General features: G+C 43.1%; 1 protein-coding gene across 2 annotated transcripts in view; it reads left to right on the top strand.

Moving 5' to 3' along the window:
* The window catches only part of Babam2 (BRISC and BRCA1 A complex member 2), a 375,365-nt gene that overhangs the window by 291,579 nt on the left and 64,729 nt on the right, over positions 1 to 19,057 (top strand). For both annotated transcript variants that reach the window (XM_005367962.3, XM_026789694.1), the window contains exons 8-10: positions 2,532 to 2,631; positions 6,268 to 6,338; positions 9,409 to 9,491. In XM_005367962.3, coding sequence (XP_005368019.1) covers positions 2,532 to 2,631; positions 6,268 to 6,338; positions 9,409 to 9,491 — 254 coding nt within the window. The remainder of the gene's footprint in view (positions 1 to 2,531; positions 2,632 to 6,267; positions 6,339 to 9,408; positions 9,492 to 19,057) is intronic.

The following is a 19,057-nucleotide window of genomic DNA, read 5'->3' as shown; positions in this document are numbered from 1 at the left end:
AGAGCAGTGTTATCTCTGTCATACCTAGGAGATGCTTGAGTTGAGAGAACTCTATAGGGGCAAGAACGATGACTGTGCGTCCCTCACCAACCTGGGTTGCTCCCATCTAAAAGATATTTTCTTCATTTTACTCGGGAGTTGCTGTTTCCTTGAGGGTCAGTGTCAAACCCCATTGTCCTAAGTCAGGCTTTCAGACAGGCTGGCTCCCTGCATTTTGTCACATCAAAATAATTCCCTTCTGTTGTCACACTGCGGCCAAGTCAGGCCTTCAATAGTAGAGACACCCTGACTAAGATTCAGGAAAGACTCTATCAGTTTGATCTGCATGAAAACGAATCTGTTAATTGTCAGAAACAGTTGCTCTGGTTATCTTTTAGAGCTGAGGAGATAGCTGGAATTGCCTTTTTGGTTACCTTTTGTTCTAGTCAACTAACTCTGCTGGATGAAAAGATTTTCAAACTCTGACTTTCCGATTTATACGTACCAATTTAGTTTCATCTCCAAGAATCAGCACTTACCTCAAGTTTCATTTTAATCCATGAAAACTGACTCAGAAGGTGCTTCTTCATCAAAACATTGCTTTCACCCCTCTCCCAGATTCAGCCTGAGCCCTGTCACCCCCACAGCACTTCCTCCCCCTCTCACCCCATCTCTCAGTGCTGCACCGCAGAGATCAGAAGGAGCAGCAATGAGCCCAACTCCGCTCCACCAGTAGCCTGCTATTTAGGGTTAGTCCTGCCTTCTCCCCACCAGCCCAAGTCCTTGACAGTATCTGAACGAGTAAGTCCTGGAATCTCTTCTGCACAGGGTGAGGTTTCCTTATGTTCAGCACAGTATTCTTATTATTATTTTATTCTTATTATTATCTTATTCTTAGTTCATCAATATCAAAAGTTTGGCGCTCACAAACCATTCCTTCTACCTTCTATCCTTTGAAAATATAATGTTGTTTTTATTTCATCGCATCAGTCTTTGTTTATTTCCATGATCCGGGCATCATTCAGGCTCTGACCAGCCTGTTAAATATTTCCCCACGAGGTGGGTATTGGCATATGAATCAGCAGCACTTATCCGTGTGTGACACTGGGCCTTAGGTCATGTATCCTGACGCGCTATGAAAGTCCTGAGTTAAACGAGTGGTGAAGCTAGTATCTTTTTGGTTTTGTTTTTCAAGACAGGGTTTCTCTGTGTAACAGCCTTGGCTGTCCTGGAACTTGCTCTGTAGATCTGGCGGGCTTCGAACTTACAGAGATCACCTTCCCCTGCCTGCTGAGTACTGGGATTAAAGGCCTGCGCCACCACTGCCTATCACAAACATTCTTTTAAAATGAGCCCAGTTAAAACTCTTTTTCATAACATCTAACAGCTAAGTGGTTCAAAGGTAAATACCAAGAGTGGTCAGTTCATCTCATCCCAAATCAGGCAAATCTGGTTGTTGAGATCTCCTCAGATCTCAGGAGGGGAGAGGAGAGAAACTGTGGGTGAGTGCTGAAGTATGGCGATAAAGAGGAATGCTGGTCCACCTGCTCTGCAGATGAGTGCTCCTGGAGATAGCCCTGCACCTCCGTATCTGCTTCAGTGATCATCCGAGTGCCTCGGGAGCTTTCTCCCCATCAACATCCTGCCCTGAGGACTTCAGCAGCCACACCAGCTGTTCTTCCCAACCCTGTAGCCCTTTATGATTAAATTCACAGTCGTGTCAGGAAGCAAAATATCAGGGGTGCTAGTACAAGCATATAGACCTGCCTTCTAATCTTGGTTTGACCGCTGACTAGTTGTGCAAACCTCAGATAATTTCCTGTGCCCTCCAAGCCTTGCTTTCCTCACCTATAAAGTTAGAGCAATTCTCTCTTCAAGCTGTAGGAAAGGCTAAATTAGACAATGTGATGGAAGAGCAACAAGTATCAGTTCTTGATAACCAGAGAAACGGGCCTGGCAGCAAGAGTAGAGTCTTCATACCTCTTTCTTTACAGCACCATAAGCAGTTTTTGTTTGTGGCCTTTTTCCAAAGTGACACATTCAAACACAGAGTAAGAATGTGAGAGAGATAGAGATAGATAAAGGAGGGGAGGGGAGAGGAGAGAAACTGGAGGATTGCCTGCAGACTATTTTCCTTTTATACAATTTAACAAATGGTTAAGGAGCTGTCCTGTATATACAAGCTAAAAGCCCACTGCAGTCAGTCAGTTCCAGGAAACTCTCCAAATTAGTTTACCTGTTTTGGAAATTTTGTAATACCAATGATCATTTCTCTGAGTAAGCTGTGAGTTGCCTGGATCTTACTTTAGTTTTCTAATATATATATATATATATTTAACCAGTAATCAAAACCCATAAATATTGAACTCTTGTTAGTGCAGCAGAATGAATTAAAATATAGGCATTTAATGATAACGTGAAGCTCATATTCCCAATCCCATTAACCCAAGTCAGCTGGCAGCCAGGCTGTGATGCCACGCCAAGTCTGCTTGGGGCGTCATGGCCTCCCTTGTCTCGGCTCTAAGACAAGACTTGTGCTTTTGTTCTTTCAGTGCACTTGGCGGCTCCTCAGCTCTTCATATCCCTGCTTTCCCAGGAGGAGGATGTCTCATTGATTATGTGCCACAAGTGTGCCACCTGCTCACCAACAAGGTAAAAGCAAGTCCCTGACCCATGCCCTGTAAGAGTCCCTCCTTAATGGTTCATGCTCCACTGTTGCTAGGTCCTAACGTCTTTCTCAGGGGAGGGGGTAAAAAAGCCTTTGTCAACAACCACTGATGCTGGAAGTCAGGTAGAAGATTTAAAGCAGACTCCTTTGTTTAATAACAGGGAAAAACTTACATACCCTCCCAGCACCCAAGCTGTATGACAGTTGACAGTTGACATTTCATATTTGTCTCACATTGGCTAGGCACAGACGGGACCTTTGACAACTCCAGGCAGACTCCAGGTTGGCTACTTTTGGTCTGGCAGGCCTTTTCTTCCCACATGTCCACCCTTTTTGATTTATCACGTAGGGCACTCAGCGGGAGCCAGAGTTCTTTGCTCGGGCCTTGTTGATTGTGCCTGTCTTAGGTTGGCCTGCCGAACAAACTCTTACCCATCTTTGACTACCAGCTCTCAAAGAGCATTCATTCCTGGAGAGCTGTCAGGGTGTGGGATACTAGGCCCACAGTAGCCTTTTGAATTACAAATAACCAGGCCTGCGCAACCTCCTTTGGAAGACTGCCAGAGATGCCTAAGAGCCATTAACACTGAAGAGCTGCCTTAGTTGCTGTCTTCTGGTGTCCGATCTGCTGCAGGAGACACTAAGGAGAATAAAGCTTAACAAAACCTCTGTGCTCTCAGCCTCTGCCTGCCTCCTCTGAAGGACAGTGCATCTGTCCCTCCTTATTGTCTTCCTCTTCCTTTCCCTTTTCTGAGGACCCAGCTTCCACTGCTTGTCTTATCTTTATCTCTTCCCTTCATTATGGTGACTTATGTCAACTCTAGAGGAATTTCCATGTCCCCTGCATTTTTGATGCATCTTGTGCCTTCTTAGGGTTTTACATTTGTGAGCCCCCTTCTCCCCAGTCATCTGGTGTAGGCACGTGTCTACAGCCAGCCAATATTAGGATAATTCTTTAAAACAACCTTCTTTTCAACTTTCTTATCTCAGCCACTAATTATCTGCCCTTCATTCTTGTCATGCCTAGGAGCAATTGACCAGGGATTTTGCTCCTCTAGGGGCAAGAATTCCGGGTTGGCTGGTCTTCCACCATATTGGATTATCTAAAGTTTTCCCTTGGTTATATTCATGAGCACATAGCTGAGTTTACTGTAATTGTGGTCATCAACTATTTCCCAAAAGTGTGAGCATATACTTGTTAATATCCAGCCAATATATTTAGCTGAAAACTAGAGATATTAATGCACTAGATATTAACCCTGCCTCTTTCCCATCCCATATGGACTATGACTCAGTTGACTTAATTGCCAAAGTGTTGTTTTCTTTGCTCCCGTTGACTCATTCATATTGGCTGAGAAAATAGATCTTTTGTTTATCTCTCTCATTCAGAAGATAGTTCATTTCTCTATAGGACATATTTTTAAAGAACAATAATATTTCAGAGGCTTCAGTATCAGTTTTTAAATGTCAGAGAAACTGAAATCTGGCAAGGCTACAGCATGTGGTACTGGCCCAGATTCCAAGGCACTTAGCTTCATGCAGTGGTGGCTTTTGCTGAGACAACACCCCCCACCCCCGCCTCCCTGTTCCCCTCCAAGCCAGAGTAGAGGGCAGGATTCTTATTTACATTCTGGGGCTTTGCACTGCCTTCAAATCTGTGTTCCGGAATTTTAGAGAAAAATGTAAATTGTGTCGTCCAGAACTGAGAAGCAAAGCTTTGTAAAACTCCCCCATTGAGATTAATTTCTAGTCATACATTTTACTCAACAACAACAAAAAAATAGAATATCGTTTTCTCAGAAATATAAGAATCAGTGTTTTTCTTATCTGGTTCCCTTTCATTAATTTTGCTTGTCTTTAAAATTGGTGTTCTTCTGTTCTAAACGAGGACACATGGGCTGCTTTTAGGAGCAGTCTCTTCAAATGAGTTTCCATAATTACATCGGAATCTATCTTTATAGCCAGTTTTGTTGTGGGTTTCTGTTAAAATGCTTTTCTGTTTTTAAAATCAAGTACACAGAACTGTTTTCATCCTTTTTTTAAACAAAGCCACTTAAGCAAACTTATCATCTGTTTTTCTTTTCTGAAAATAACATCTGATCTTGCATTAAGCCTGCAAAGTAAGCACTGTTTTTGTAAATTGACATAAACCGCTATTATATAAATAGAATTGTTTTACTTTTCTAAGGTAGAGCCTAGCTATTGGGACCACTTGTGTTAAGGTTATGCTAAGTACTTTATCTTGAGTTCTCCTTAGCCATGGGAATGCTGTATGTCTAAAGTCAATGAAGGTTTTTTAGTTTTTTGGTTTTTTTGCCGTGGGGTCTCTTTTTTTTTTTTTTCAGTCACAGTGAGACTATTAAAAAGGATGTGTTTTTTATGGTAGAAGCTATTGTATAAATAACTTACGTTCAGCTACCTAGCATAATGAGTTAACATTTTCGTAGAAATTGTCATTTTTGTGCTAACAAGGATATACAAAAATGCAAAATAAAATCGCCCATTATTGTAATACTTCTCATTCTGAATATTAAGATTTTTTAAAGAATTAGGTATTATCTTACCCTTTTAATTTTATCTTACCCTTTCAATCAGAGTTCAAAATAACCAAAAGCTCCCCCTGATGAAATATCTTTGTAGAAAATGTCTGCTGACAATTATAAAAGGGATAATAGCACTTTCTTACATTACCATTTTTCAACCCCAAATGAAATAATTCAAAGAAGAATCTCCCAGTTGATGCTGAAGCCGTTAAGTGAATAATTGATGGGGAACCAAGTCTTCCCTAACTTTGAGAGATACACAAGCAGAGTGCTTGCCCTGAAAAGTGGGGTGTGTGTCTGTGAATGTATACTACATCATGCACTCAGTATGGCAAGGGAGACATCCCTCTACAATGGAGTGACTTTCTCAAATGTTGAAGCCCAGTATTACCTAGAAAGATTTCTTGCCAAAAACCTTTAACCCGATCTAATTATACCTTTAGCTCTAGCTTCTAATGTATAGGAAAATACAGGCAATAAAGATAGCAGAAGACTGAGACAGTCTATAAGACAATTAACCCAATCTCTATGAAAGGCAATGCCATTTATGCATGCTTGTGTGGACATACGTGCATGCACACACACATGCACAATGTGTTATTATTGTGTGATTAAAAGATTTTTAAAATATGAATAAATAACATCCAATCCTGAATTATACACTGCTCTGAAAACAATGTTTTGGGGGGCCCTGAAGAAAAACTGAACATGGACAGGGTAGCAGATGACATCACAATGTTCCTTAAACCTGTTGAGTGTGACAACTGTGTTTGTGGCTTCCTATGAGAATGTCTGGTTCCTGCAGAGCTGCATACTAAATGAGGTATTTGGGGTGAACTGTCAGGATGTCTCTAATTTCCTTTGCAGTGTTTCAGCAAGATTGATGGATAGGTTGATAGACAGAGAAGTAGACAACTGGATGTGGCACTAGGCAAAATACCCACCATTGTTGAGAGCAGGGTGGGAATATGGGTGTTCATCTCCCGTTCCCTCGGCTGCTCGGAGTCTCTCAGCTTTTCATAATAAAGCATTTTAAGCCTTGCTGTACTGATTTTCAGCTTTGGGTTCCCATTCCAGGTACAGTATGTGATTCAAGGATATCACAAAAGGAGAGAGTACATCGCTGCTTTTCTTAGTCACTTTGGCACGTAAGTTCTCCCTTGTTTATACTACACACCAACAGTGTACTTGCTTCTCACACGTGGGAATGTCGCACCTTCTCTGTGACATTCTGGCTTCGGTGCTTACCCTAGAGCTGCCAGGATAACTTAGCTTTTAGCATTCTTAAGCAAATAATAGAACTAAGTATGTCCTCTGAGCATCAGCATGCCTCTCCCAAACACAGCAATCAGGGTAGTGTCCCTAAATGGGTGTAAAGCCTGCTTCTTGTGGAACTTTGGGTGGCTTGAACTGCACTTCATCTCCGTTGTCTTCTAGTTGTCTGGAGGTGACCAACAGGGCTCTTTCTTTTCTATGTATTTTAAAATTAGTTTTTAAGTTAACATATAAGTAATGGGTTTCATTATGGCGTTTTCCATATTCACATTACTCTACATTGTTCTTATCCCTCCTCTAAGTACCCTCTCCAGACCCCCTGACTCCCGTTGTTTGCCCTTCTTCCTCCCAAATAGCCTCCCTTGCTGCTTTCTTACCACATGGATTCCATTACCTATCCTTCCTCATCCTCTCTTCCCTCTTGTGCTGCTCTTTCTCCTTTCATGACCTACACACACATATCTGAAAGTAGATTCCATGGATGTGAGGGAACATGTGGTGTTTGTCTTTTCTGAGTCTGCTTTATTTCGCTTGGCATAATCATTTCCAGTTCTGTCCATTTTCCTACAAGCCCTGGAATTTCATTCTCCTTTATAGAGAAATGAAATTCCATTGTCTGTGTGTACCACATTTTGGTTGTCCACTCAGCTGATGATGGGCATCGAGGATGGTTCGGTCAGGCACATGTTATTGCAGGTAGCACTGAGACTTGGAAGTTCAGTGATCCAATGAAGTCCCACATCTAGAAGAGGGGCCAGACATTGTAGTCCCCTGGATCCGGGTCTGCTGACAGGACTCTGTCACCAGCAGTGCCTCACAGATTCTGGAAGGAAACCTAACATTACCCCTGACAGTGATGAGTTATACTGCAGAGGAGTTGGAAGATGACACAAGAGGCAGGTGGGAAGCGTATGACTGCAAGGAAAGCATGGAGTGGCTCTTCCCACTGCTGCCCTGTGCGCCTGCCCTTCCCTCTGGATGCCAGAAGCGATGCTGTTTGCAGCTGTTTCTTCTCAGTGCTGTCAGGGGTCATGTAAGCTTCCACCGGGGCTCAGCACAGTCGGGACATCAGTGTGTTTCCTTCATAGCCTTTAAAGGTGGAGCACCCTGCCCAGTGTTTGGTCCTCGGGATTTCGGTATTCTGCTTACTTATTTCAGAAATGACTAGGAAGTGATAGAAATATATAAGCAGAAACAAGATTTCAATTTCAAATAAGTAAATGAAGACAAAACCAAGTGAGCAAGTAAAAGCAATGAAACTAAGAGTAAAGCTTTCACAGCATAACGCAGTTGTGAGCAGAACTCTGGCTGCTGGAAAACTGCCAGACTGTTCTCTCACCGACTGCTTGACTTTTTTTCTCTCCTAAATAGAAAAGTCAATATCAAGCAACATGGCTGTCTTTTACCTAAGTCTTTCATAATTAAAATTATTTTCTGCTTTATTGGCGATCATTTTAAGAGAGCATTTTTTATACAATAGTGATAATAAACATTACTGATCTAAATTTTGAGTAGAATATCTTTAGCATATGTGATTGAAAATAAAGGAACTAGCACAATGATCTCAGAATGGGTTGTATACACCCCAAAGGTTACTACACACATCCATTGGGTATAAGAAAAAAATGAAAAAAAAAATTACATTTGTTTTTCAGTGTCGTTCTATTTTAATAAACGCTTTGCATATTTTATTATGCACAGCATTTAATAATATAGTACTACCAGTATGTAGTTATTAAGTTACAAATGATTACCACTGAATTGCCGAATTATATGCTTAGGCACAAAAGGCATTATATTTTGTTTTTGCCTATGAGATATGGGGGCTAAAAAGTTCAGACCCCATGGTTACAATATTGGGTTAATTGTCCAATCATAAGGTAGCCTTGTTGGCTTAAGTCAAATCTGAATGATAACCACACCTCCTTGAGCAGGTCACCTGGTCCTTGGGATCTTAGTTTCTGTATGTGTCCTGGAATGTCCCCGTATTAGACTGGAATCGTCAAGAGCATTGATCAGACAGGGAGAGAGATCTCTTCAGAGGCATCAGAGACTTGCTTGTGTGAATGAGTATTTTCCTGTCCCCAGTATATGCTCAATGTTGTCATCAAACATTGTTTGTTTAATGACAACATCATTTACCACTCCATTCTTGTGGGAAATTGATGAGGTGAACCTACCGGGTTCTGCCGGCCCCCTCAGCAAGTCAGGAACTGTTGTCCCTTGACACTCCATCAGCACTTGCCCACTGATGTTGCTGCTTTGTTGGGAAGACAGAAGCCATGGTACCAGTGCAAGAATTCCAGTACGATCCCAATTATCTTGTCAGTGTCACCATTATTTGGTCCCTGGATAAGGTGATGCTTAAGCTCACTGTTCAGATAGTCAGATGGCATTTGGTACTGTAATGTCATCTGTGACCAGGTTTCATTTTAAATTTTGTTTCATTTTGAGACAGAGTCTTACTTTGTAGCCCAGCCTAGAAGTAGTGATACAGACCAGGCTGGCCTCAAACTCACAGAGATCCAAAGGTCCACCCAGCCCTGCCTCCCTAGTGCTGGGATAAAAGACCTGTGACATCATGCCCAGCTGATTGGTTTCTTAGATTGTCTCTTTACTCATAACTGATGACAGATGTTTCCATTTTGTGGTTTATCCTCATTGTTTTTTGCAATTCTTTTAAAAAGTTTACCGATATCATAATTTCCTGCTGATGAGGAAGCTAAGTCTCCACAGGTTAAGAGATTTGAGTGAGGTCACAAGCTGTAGCAAACGAGAAGTTTGTGACATGAACCTCAGTACTCTCGTTCCAAACCCTAGACCCTTCTTGATGTATGCATGTCTTAAATCTGTCTGTAGTTAGTCACCTTTTAAATAGTCTCAACTTACTTCTGTTGCTCTTGAATCTTATTTTTATGAGGTTTTGTGTGTGTTCTTACTTAGAGGTGTCGTGGAATATGATGCAGAAGGCTTCACAAAACTTACTCTGCTGCTGATGTGGAAAGACTTTTGTTTTCTTGTGCACAGTGAGTATACTTTTGCTATGTGCATACACTTAGGAATATTCTACTATAATAATCAGGGTGAGAACCTTCAGTGTTCCCATGTGGCCCTTTTTATTTTAGCATGTATTTATTTATATTGAGGTCTTAACAAGAAACTTTCTCCAAGAAACCAGTGTTTCTCAGCAGGTAGGGTGATGTTTCCCACATCTGATAATGTCTGAAAACATTTCTTGTCACAATGGATAAGGGGATCAGTGATCAACCAAACCTCCTAATGTCCATCTGTCCCAGGACAGCACCTCACAACAGAAAACAGTTGAGTACAGAATGTCACTATTGTCAAGATACAGTGACCCTACCCCAGACAGATTACGATTTCAAAATATATTCCCAGTGTCAGGTCTCCAAACTTCCAGGATTTCTGAGAGCCGTCTTGCTTTCATCTCCTGGTCATTAGTGGGTGATAAAAGGTGGCAGAGAACATAAAGGAGGCAGCGCTCTGCACATCCCCAGCAGCCCTTCTTGGTGGTTTTCCACAGTGGGACTGCGGGTAAATGATTGTTGCATAATCAATCAGTATCATTTCTTTGCTGTAGAAGGGCCAGTGGCCTGTGGCATCAGGTTTAGGCTGCAAGTCAACTAAGCCCTTCATTCCGTGGCAGTTTGGTATATAATATTTCTGCTTAGTCATTGACCAAGGAGTTGCAGCTTTTCCAGCTTGAGGTAGGGCCAAAAACAAAGGGGTTGGGCTGGCTTCATTCAGTGGCAGAATTTGCTTATATCTCATTAAACAATATATGGAAGTGATAATTTGGCCCTATATAGCCATGGTGTCAGACAATGTACAGATACTGACTTTAGGGTTTTTTTTTTAAGTCCTTAACTGTCCGTAAAATGGAAAGAAAGCCTCCCCGTCAAACCTGATGCTGACACACCTCACAGACACTGGAGAGCTGGCCGTGCATTTGAGAAGGACTCTTCTTCCTTCTCGGTGTTACCTGGCCATCTCCATCTTGCATGGTGCTTCACATTGTACTCCTGACTGGTAACTCATTCTACATTAGGACAATTTTTTCAAGTATTAAACCTGGGAGAAGCAATTTTGTATTAATTATGTGTACAGATAAACAGAATTGGAAAGAGAGCTCCAGCTTGGGAGTGCTTCCAACTACACCTTGATCACATCACTAGGTCAGTCTTCCTTCTGCTCTGGTTTTTTTTGAATGTGCGTGGTGGATGGGAAACATTACCATATGGAATTTAGCCCACAGTAAAAAATGCACTAGGAAAGGAAGCCTCAAAATTACTACTTTTCTTACCTGTTGTCCAGATCGCAGTTGCTGCTTCAGTTGATTTGTAAGCATTGCCTGATGGATTTGCCCTAGCCTAGCTCATCCGTGGTGTCTACACCTTGACTCCAATAGTGGTAGTGATTCTTGTCAGATGACGCCAGAGTGGCTGAGGACAACCCAGTGATAGATTGGCTACCTCAACAGCTCCTTTGTTTCGAAGTGTCCTAACAGTGCAAACCTTTCTCCTGAAACTTACTTCTATTTCCTAGTTGTGGGTTTTTTTAGTTATTGTTAAATCATATCAGACATAAAGGAAAAAATGCATTCTTAACATTCTTTAGTCCTAATATTTTCCTCAGCATGCAACTCAAAAATGGCACTTTCTGTTGCTAGAACAGTGTGTACAAGACTGGATACTTTATAAAGAAGAGTGGTTTGTAGAACTCATAGTTTTGCAAGTTCAGAGTCTTAAGATTTACTCCAGGCCCCTTGGCTGGGTTGCAATATGCCAGCGGAATAGAAAAAGAACCTGCTGCATTCAGAAGGTCCGATGTAGTGTGTGGCTTAGCTTCATATGAGAATGGCACTAATCCCTCCAGCCTGGAACCCTGGTGCTCTACCTCTTTTTTGCAGGCCTGACAAAGATTCTGCACACTGGGGATCCTAGAGGGACAGATCTTATCAAGCCCTGCTAGTTACGAGGACATCATCCCTTGTAGTGATGTTCAGTCTAAAAGAACACTTACATCGTGGTTCCTGCCAACTCTTTGTCAGTACCCTCAGTGTCCCGAGTAATTGCTGCTGCTCTTGGAGTTCCTACAGAATCGCTTCTCCCTGACATTGTATCTGGGATACACAGTGTATACTCCTTCTTCACCTATCTTAGCTTTCCTGAGTTGTACATTCAAAATTGTGTACCTGCCAGGTTTTCACTTAGTTGTGAACTGCCTTCTTCAGAAACAGACTCCTCAGGCACTCGGTGGAATGGCTGCCTTAAAACTTTCATTTGCTGTTTTCCAAAGCGTTTCCCAAAATTGTCATTCCTTTCCTCCATGAGCTGTTCCTTGTACCTTTGTGTCATGTCCCACACACTGTTGGCTCTTCTGGCAGATAAGGACAGACTGTAGGTGAAGGGCCTGAAGCTGCTCCTGCCCCATCCCTAATCAGAGCCTGCTTTTAGCACATCATTTGCATCCTTTACCTCTTACTCATCTGAGACGGAGGGCCTGCTGTGGCGCAGTGGAGCTCAGTTAGATAATGTGTTTTCCTCAGTCATACGGTTGCGCATCTGACACTTACCTTCCTTTGGAAGCATCTGCTTGCTTGGTTACAACGCCCAGGGGACCATTTGTTCCTCTTTTTTCTTCTATAAAGATGGGGGGGTGAATGTGGGGTGGCAGGGACTTGACAAAGAACACTGCAGTGAATTATTCTGGGATCTCAACATGTGAAAGAGGAGGAAGGAAATGCCTCCACATGGAGCCAGTCTCCCGTGGGCGCCTCCACTCTTCACGGACACGAGTGAGCACCTCTGCCCTACTCTCCATCCTCGCATTCTCCCAGCCTGGCAAGCCAGTGTCACTGGGGCAGCTGCTAGTGCTAACCTGGGGATGCCAGAGGAAAATCACCTCTCTCTTGTGCCAGATGGTGCTGACCTCAGACTGTTGTTGCAAGAGATGCTGTCCACATTCCCGGCTCCACAGGCAATGCTGAGCTCCCTGGTATCCTTGTACTTCTGAGTATGGTTCTGCAGCATCCCAGCTGCTCACTCCTCCCTCCCTTCATTCTCAATCAGTATCTGGAGTCACATTGCATTGGAAGAAACTGCTTCCTCCTTCCATAAATTGTTCAGGAGGTTTCCTGGCCGCTGTTTGGGAAGTACTTAGAGTGGTTGGGCAGGTCCATCTGTGTCTGCCAGGTTATTCTTACCTCCGGAGGCAGCTGCTACCCACAAGCCAACAGTTTGTGAGAAAGCCATATAGTATACTCTGGCAATGGCACAGAGTACGAGCAGCCCCAAAGAAGCCATCTCCCCTCCTTATGAGCCCCAGGCAGCAGCAAGCACTAGCACGTGACCCATGGTAGCAGAGTCGAAATTTAGGACCTGAAGGTGGAAGTGGGTGGAAGCCCTGACTGTGACAAGCTGTGTCTCCCTGCTATATGTAAACCCCTGTTGGTCTGGCCTAGACAATGTGCTAGATCTCCCTAGGAAATGCCTGGCAGCCCTAACCTGTCCATTTTTCTCTTCTCTTTCTTCATTGTTTCTAAGTTACCTATGTTTGCATTTTCTCTATGTTCAGTACTGTGGTAGGTATTCTTGGGATAGAAGTAAACATTTCAGGCTTGATCTCAGAGTGCACATTGTAGTATAGCATAGGAGTGAGGACTCCATAGCCTACAGGCCACAGCCTGTTTCCATGTGGTACGGAAACCAAGAAGAGTACTCCTGTCTTTGCAAGGTTGTTAGGAAGAAGAAAAAGAAAGAGAAGGGAATGAGTGTGCATTGGAGATGGTGCCTGGTCCACAAAGCCTAAAAGCTTTACCATCTGATCCTTTTCAGAGAAAGTGTGTCAGCCCCAGTCCAGTTGATAAAATCAGGTAAAGATGGAGTACCTGTATGCTGCTTTAAACACAGATTTCTGTGTCTCACCTGCTGTGTGTCAGTGATATAGAAATAAAGTAACGCTTGTAAGGCTCATATGAGTGCATATATTTCAAATGGGTACCAGTACTGTGGGGGCACAGAATTAAGTCTTCAGAAGCAGTCTTTCAGTGTACTTAGAATGATCTCTCTTGGTGGTGACATGTCACCCAAGACATTAGTGGCCAGGATGGACCAAAGACTTCTACATAAATCCAGCCACGCTGAACCTCATAGAAGAGAAGGTGGGAAGTAGCCTTGAACAAATGGTCGAAAGACACTTAAGGAAATGTTCAACATCCTTAGCCATCAGGGAAATGCAAATTAAAACAACACTTATTCCAGTCAGAATGGTTAAGATCAAAACACCAATGATAGCTTATGCTGGAGAGGATGTGGAGTAAGGGGAACACTCCTTCATTGCTGGTGGGAGTGCAAACTTGTACAACCACTCTGGAAATCAGTATGGCGGTTTCTCAGAAAATTGGGGCTCTACCTACCTCAAGACTCAGCAATACCGCTCTTGAGTATATACCCAAAGGATGCTCAATCACACTACAAGGACATTTTCTCAACTGTGTTAATAGCAGCATTATTCATAATAGCCAGAGCCTGGAAACAACCTAGATGCCCCTCAACCGAAGAATGGTTAGAGAAAACATGGTACATTTACACAATTGAGTCCTACTCAGTGGTAAAAAACAATGACATGTTGAAATTTGCATACAAATGGATGGCACTAGATAAAGCCATCCTGAGTGGGGTAACCCAGACCCAGAAAGACAAACAAAGTGGATATTAGATGTAAAGCAAAGGATAACCAGCCTATAGTCCACAACCTCTGAGAAGCTGGGGAACAAGGAGAACGCTAAGAGAGACATACATGGATCCCCTGGAAAGGGAGACAAGATCTCCTGAGAAAATTGGGAGCGTGGGTTGGGGGGAGAAGGGAGGGTGGAAGGGGGGGTGGAGGGGAAAAGGGGAGGAAGAAGAACATGAGGGAATGGGATGGTTGAGATGGGGGGAAGACAGAGGGAGAGCAAGAAAAGAGATATCTTGAATGTGTGAGCTCTTATGGGGCTAGCATGAAACCTGGCACCAGGGAAATTCCCAGGAATCCACATGGATGACCCCAGCTAAGACCCTAAGCAGTATTGGAAAAGGTACCTGAACTGGCCTTCCCCTGTAATCAGATTGATGACTACCTTAATTGTCACCATAGAACCTTCATTCAGCAGCTGATGGAAGCAGAGTAGATGCAGATATCCAGAGCTAAGAACTGGGCTGAGCTTCCAGAAACCAGTCCAAGAGAAGGAGGAGCAATAATTTGAACTAAGGGGTCAAGACCATGATGGGGATACCCATAGAAACAGCTGACCTGAGCTAGTGGGTGCTCACTGACTCTAGGCTGACAGCAGAGTAACCTGCATAGGACCAAACTAGACCCTCTGGATGTGGGTAACAGGTGTGTGGTTGGGGCAGTCTTTGGAGTCACTGACAATGGGACCAGGATTTATCCTTAGTGCTTTTTGGAACCCATTCTTTTTGGAGGGATACATTGCTCAACTTAAATATAGAGGGGAGGGCCTTGGTCCTGCCTCAAAGTAATGTGTCAGACTTTGTTGGCTCCCCATGGGAAGCCTTATCTCTCTGAGGTGTGGATGGGAGGTGAGGTGGGGAGTGGGAGGAGGAGAGGGAGTGGGACTGGGGTAGGTATGTAAAATTAGAAAAGATCATCTTAAAAATAGATGAATTAGGCGGATCTCTGTGAGTTCGAGACCAGCCTGGTCTACAAGAGCTAGTTCCAGGACAGGCTCCAAAACCACAGAGAAACGCTGTCTCAAAAAAGAAAAAAAAAAAAAAAGAAAATAACAAAAATTGAAAAAAGCCAAGGAAGAAGCCAGCTGGGGGAGGAGTTTCTGCAAAAGCCCCAAGGCAGCCAAGAACTTGACACTTTAGGCTGAGGCATAATGTGGGATGCATTTGGGGGTTCTTTTGTGGTTGCTGTTTCTTAGATACTTTCTTAGTTTGTTGTCAAGGTTTTCATGTGCATGTTTTCCTTGACACAGTTACTTTAGATTAATAATGACTTAATGTTGGAAGGCTGTATCAGCTTTGTTTCCCCGACATTGTTTGTGCTAGCAGCTACCCCATGTGAGAGAGTGTATGTCCAATATGAGTATCTGTTAACTGTAAGCACAGCATTGTAGATGCCAGTGCTTGCTGTGATAGTCTCATTGTGAAAGCAGAGCAGTATCCTCTTGGGTCATGGTTGTGTCCACTCCTGGGACCTGGGCTGCTCTGCTCCACTGCAGAGTTGTCTGAGGGATGCAGGCTGGTAGTGAGTTCATAGGGTCTAGATAATGACAAGTTTCTTTCTAGTTTCTTCCTTCCGTCCTCCCTCTTTCCTTCATTCCTTCCTCCCTTCCTTCCTTTCCTTCCTGCGTACCTGCCTGTTTCTTTCCTCCCCTCCCTCCATCCTTCCTTCCCCCTCCCTCCCTTATGATAAGGTTCCTCAGCTGTCTCCTTTGCGTGTCTGTATTTCCTACTTGTACATTCATTCTTCTTTCTTCCGTGGCTCCAGAGAAGTCGGTCCTATTGTTCCTCAAAGGGTTCATTCTCTATAAGTACTTAATATTTATGAAGCCAGAACAAAACTGACAACTTCACACTAATTCTGATAGTCATTGAAACAACTCTTTCTGTAACTGAGGCCAAAAGCTTAGAATGAAGAGAGCTTTTGAAGATTGTTAGTAAAGCCAGAGGCTTGTCATTGCTGCCGATGCCCCTTCCGAGCTCTGATTTCATCAAACTGCATGGTTCCCAGTGTAACCCAGGAAATTCTTGTATAGGTTACTGTCACCTACCGCTAAGAATAAAGCCATCCTCTCTGTGGCCGCTTTGCCCTGAGCGCGGTGCTTTCTGCTCATGCTGCAGAAACAATGTACCCTGTGGCATTACCTAGCAGGCAGCAAAAGCGTTGACTACCAGGTAATTCAGTAGACCCCATTCTGTGATGTTTTTCAAAAGTGAGTTACTTTTTTGGATCCAAATCACACTTTTATGTATTAGTGAATATATTTGGACAAATTGGAATTGGTAAAATGACTGAATGAACTACAATGATCTTGATTAGAAATTGCTTTAAACCAAAACTATAAAACCACATTGTTATTGTAGAATTGGCATGTTCACCTCTTATCTGTGAGGTTCTTGGTTTTTAATGTCATCATTTTTAGTATTAATAACTATCAAAGCAGCAGGAACTAGTTGATTATTAGCAAGAATCATGAAGCTACATGTTCTTTCTGTTGTTCAAAATGATAAGGATTGTGGAAAAGAACAAACAGAAATCTCTCTAATGTTTCCATGTTTAAATCATGAGAACTCCTGAGCGAGTCCTATCAGCGCTTCAGACATTCTGGTTCATTTTTACCTGGACTGCTGTGAGCTGATGGTTGGGGCCAGGCCATTTTCGTCTTTCGATCACATACCACATGCCTTCTTCATAAGGTTCTCAGCTCAGTTCTGGCCTTAGCGAGCATCATCGCTGCTTTGACTCAAACTGAAACTTCTGTCTGCTTTAGCGTTCACTTTCAAAGGTCTATTTGCATCTTCTGGCACTGGGTTGAAAATTTCATTCATGAATCTTCTTTGGGCATATTCTTTGTGGTGTGAGTCCTTGGATTTCCATGACCTTTTCTAGAGCCCTGGAGGGATGGCCAGTGAGGAGGGGGCTATGGATCAGACCCACAGTCAAGGCACTGATCCTTTTTTCTCTTTGCCTTCTTGTGCCCATGGCACAGTTCTCCTCTGTGGTAATTATTGGAATAAGTGATTTCGAAAGTGAGTCTTTCTGATCAAATTTCCTGAAAAGTCTCAGTGATCTTTTTTTACTTCAAAATATACTCAGTTGCTTTTTAATTAATGAAGTGTAACCAAAGAGGGCCTCCTACTCAGCGAAAGACGAAAGCCACTGACAGGGTAGTAGCTCAGGTATTGATCTAGAATTGAGTGAAATGGTTTCTGTATAATTAACATTAGGAACTATCTACATCGCTGACTTATAGGTATTTTTGTGCAGAACTGCAACTGTAGACATCATGTAACAGTCATGATTGTTGACAGGAACTCCAGGTGTATTGTGCCCCAGATGCTCCAACCTATACTTTTGCATATCTTATGATACGTAAACCTCCCTGCACCCTCCTTTGGGCAATTACCAGTTTAGCCTGTGCAACAAAAGACAACTGCAGCTTAACAAGATTCAGTGACGACTAGGATTTAAATCTCAGAACTGATCCATAGCTGCATTAGGACTCTGCTCCAGGTAATCCATTGGCAGTGTCTCTAAGTAAGTGAGACAACCTTCAAACTTCTTCAGAATATCATGGCAAACCCAGAAGCCCAGCATCAGGAACAGAATGTCACTGTCAAGCCCTGCAAGTGGCCAAATCCTCTCATCTCTGAAGAGTGTGAGTGGACCTTTGCAGAGTGGCTGTCCTAGCTGAGGCATCAGAGCATGAATCCAGAGCTGCACCTCAATGGTGGCAGGTTGTTCAGCTATAAGCTCTTCCACAGGGACATAGCTGTGCAAACTTGAGATAAAAATTCGCTCTGACCACTGAAAGAACAAACTGCACAGTTTAATGCAAGAATTAGCAAGCAGTGGATTATCAGAGACTCAGCTTAGACAATGACTGTGGTTAATAATGGTTGGTTATACAGAGTCCAAAGGGGACTGCAAGATCCAATGCCCATTTAAGCCCAGGAGGTGATATGGATGTGGGAGTTGCCCTGGTCCCAGACAAGAGGAAGTGTTAAACCGTGGCAAAGTGCTTGCCCCTTCACACACTCACCGTTGTTTTGTTAAGTAAGTAAAATGCAAACAGTTCTGTGTGCTGGATCTACCATGAGTGCCTATAACTCTTTACAGGCAAGCACATTGGGCCAGCAAGATGGCTCAGCAGATAAAAGGGTCCTTTGCCACCAAGCCTGACCTCCTGAATTTGATTTCCACGTGGTAGAAGGAAAGAACTGATTCCCAAAGGTTTTCCTCTGACCGCCACATGTGAAGCCCCCCCCCCCCCCACATAGACATTTAATCACAAATTAAAAATAAAACCAAAACACTGCCAAGTCTAGTGGTACCAGCTTATAGTTCAGCTACCTTGAGAGTCTGAAGGAAGAAAGCACACACCAAAGATCCAGGACAGAGTACATTCAAGGACAACCCAGGCAGTGATTTAGTGAGGCCCCAGGCCCCATGTGAATTAGTAAAAAGAAGAATATATATATCCTGGTAGAATACTTGCCAAAGACATGCAAGAACCTAAGGCCAGTTCCCAGTGCGCCACACACACAGACACACACAAATAATGACAGAAATGAAGCACAAATAAGAGCGGGGAAATAGTATCAGGAACCCTCATGCATACAATACCTGTACTGCAGTTTGTCTCTCGTTTCTTCACCCAAACCTCCTTTTCATTTGCTCTTAGAATTTTCTGGACTAGTTGAAGCAAATGTAAAACACATCTCTCATTTTATCTAGAAATACTTTCAGATGTATCTGTGTGTATTGCTAACAGGAATGATTTTTTCCCTTCCTTCCTTCCTTCCTTCCTTCCTTCCTTCCTTCCTTCCTTCCTTCC

The sequence above is a fragment of the Microtus ochrogaster genome, unplaced genomic scaffold (assembly GCF_000317375.1).
Source record: "Microtus ochrogaster isolate Prairie Vole_2 unplaced genomic scaffold, MicOch1.0 UNK26, whole genome shotgun sequence".
Taxonomy (NCBI): Eukaryota; Metazoa; Chordata; class Mammalia; order Rodentia; family Cricetidae; genus Microtus; species Microtus ochrogaster.
This window is presented reverse-complemented; position numbering and strand designations above follow the sequence as displayed.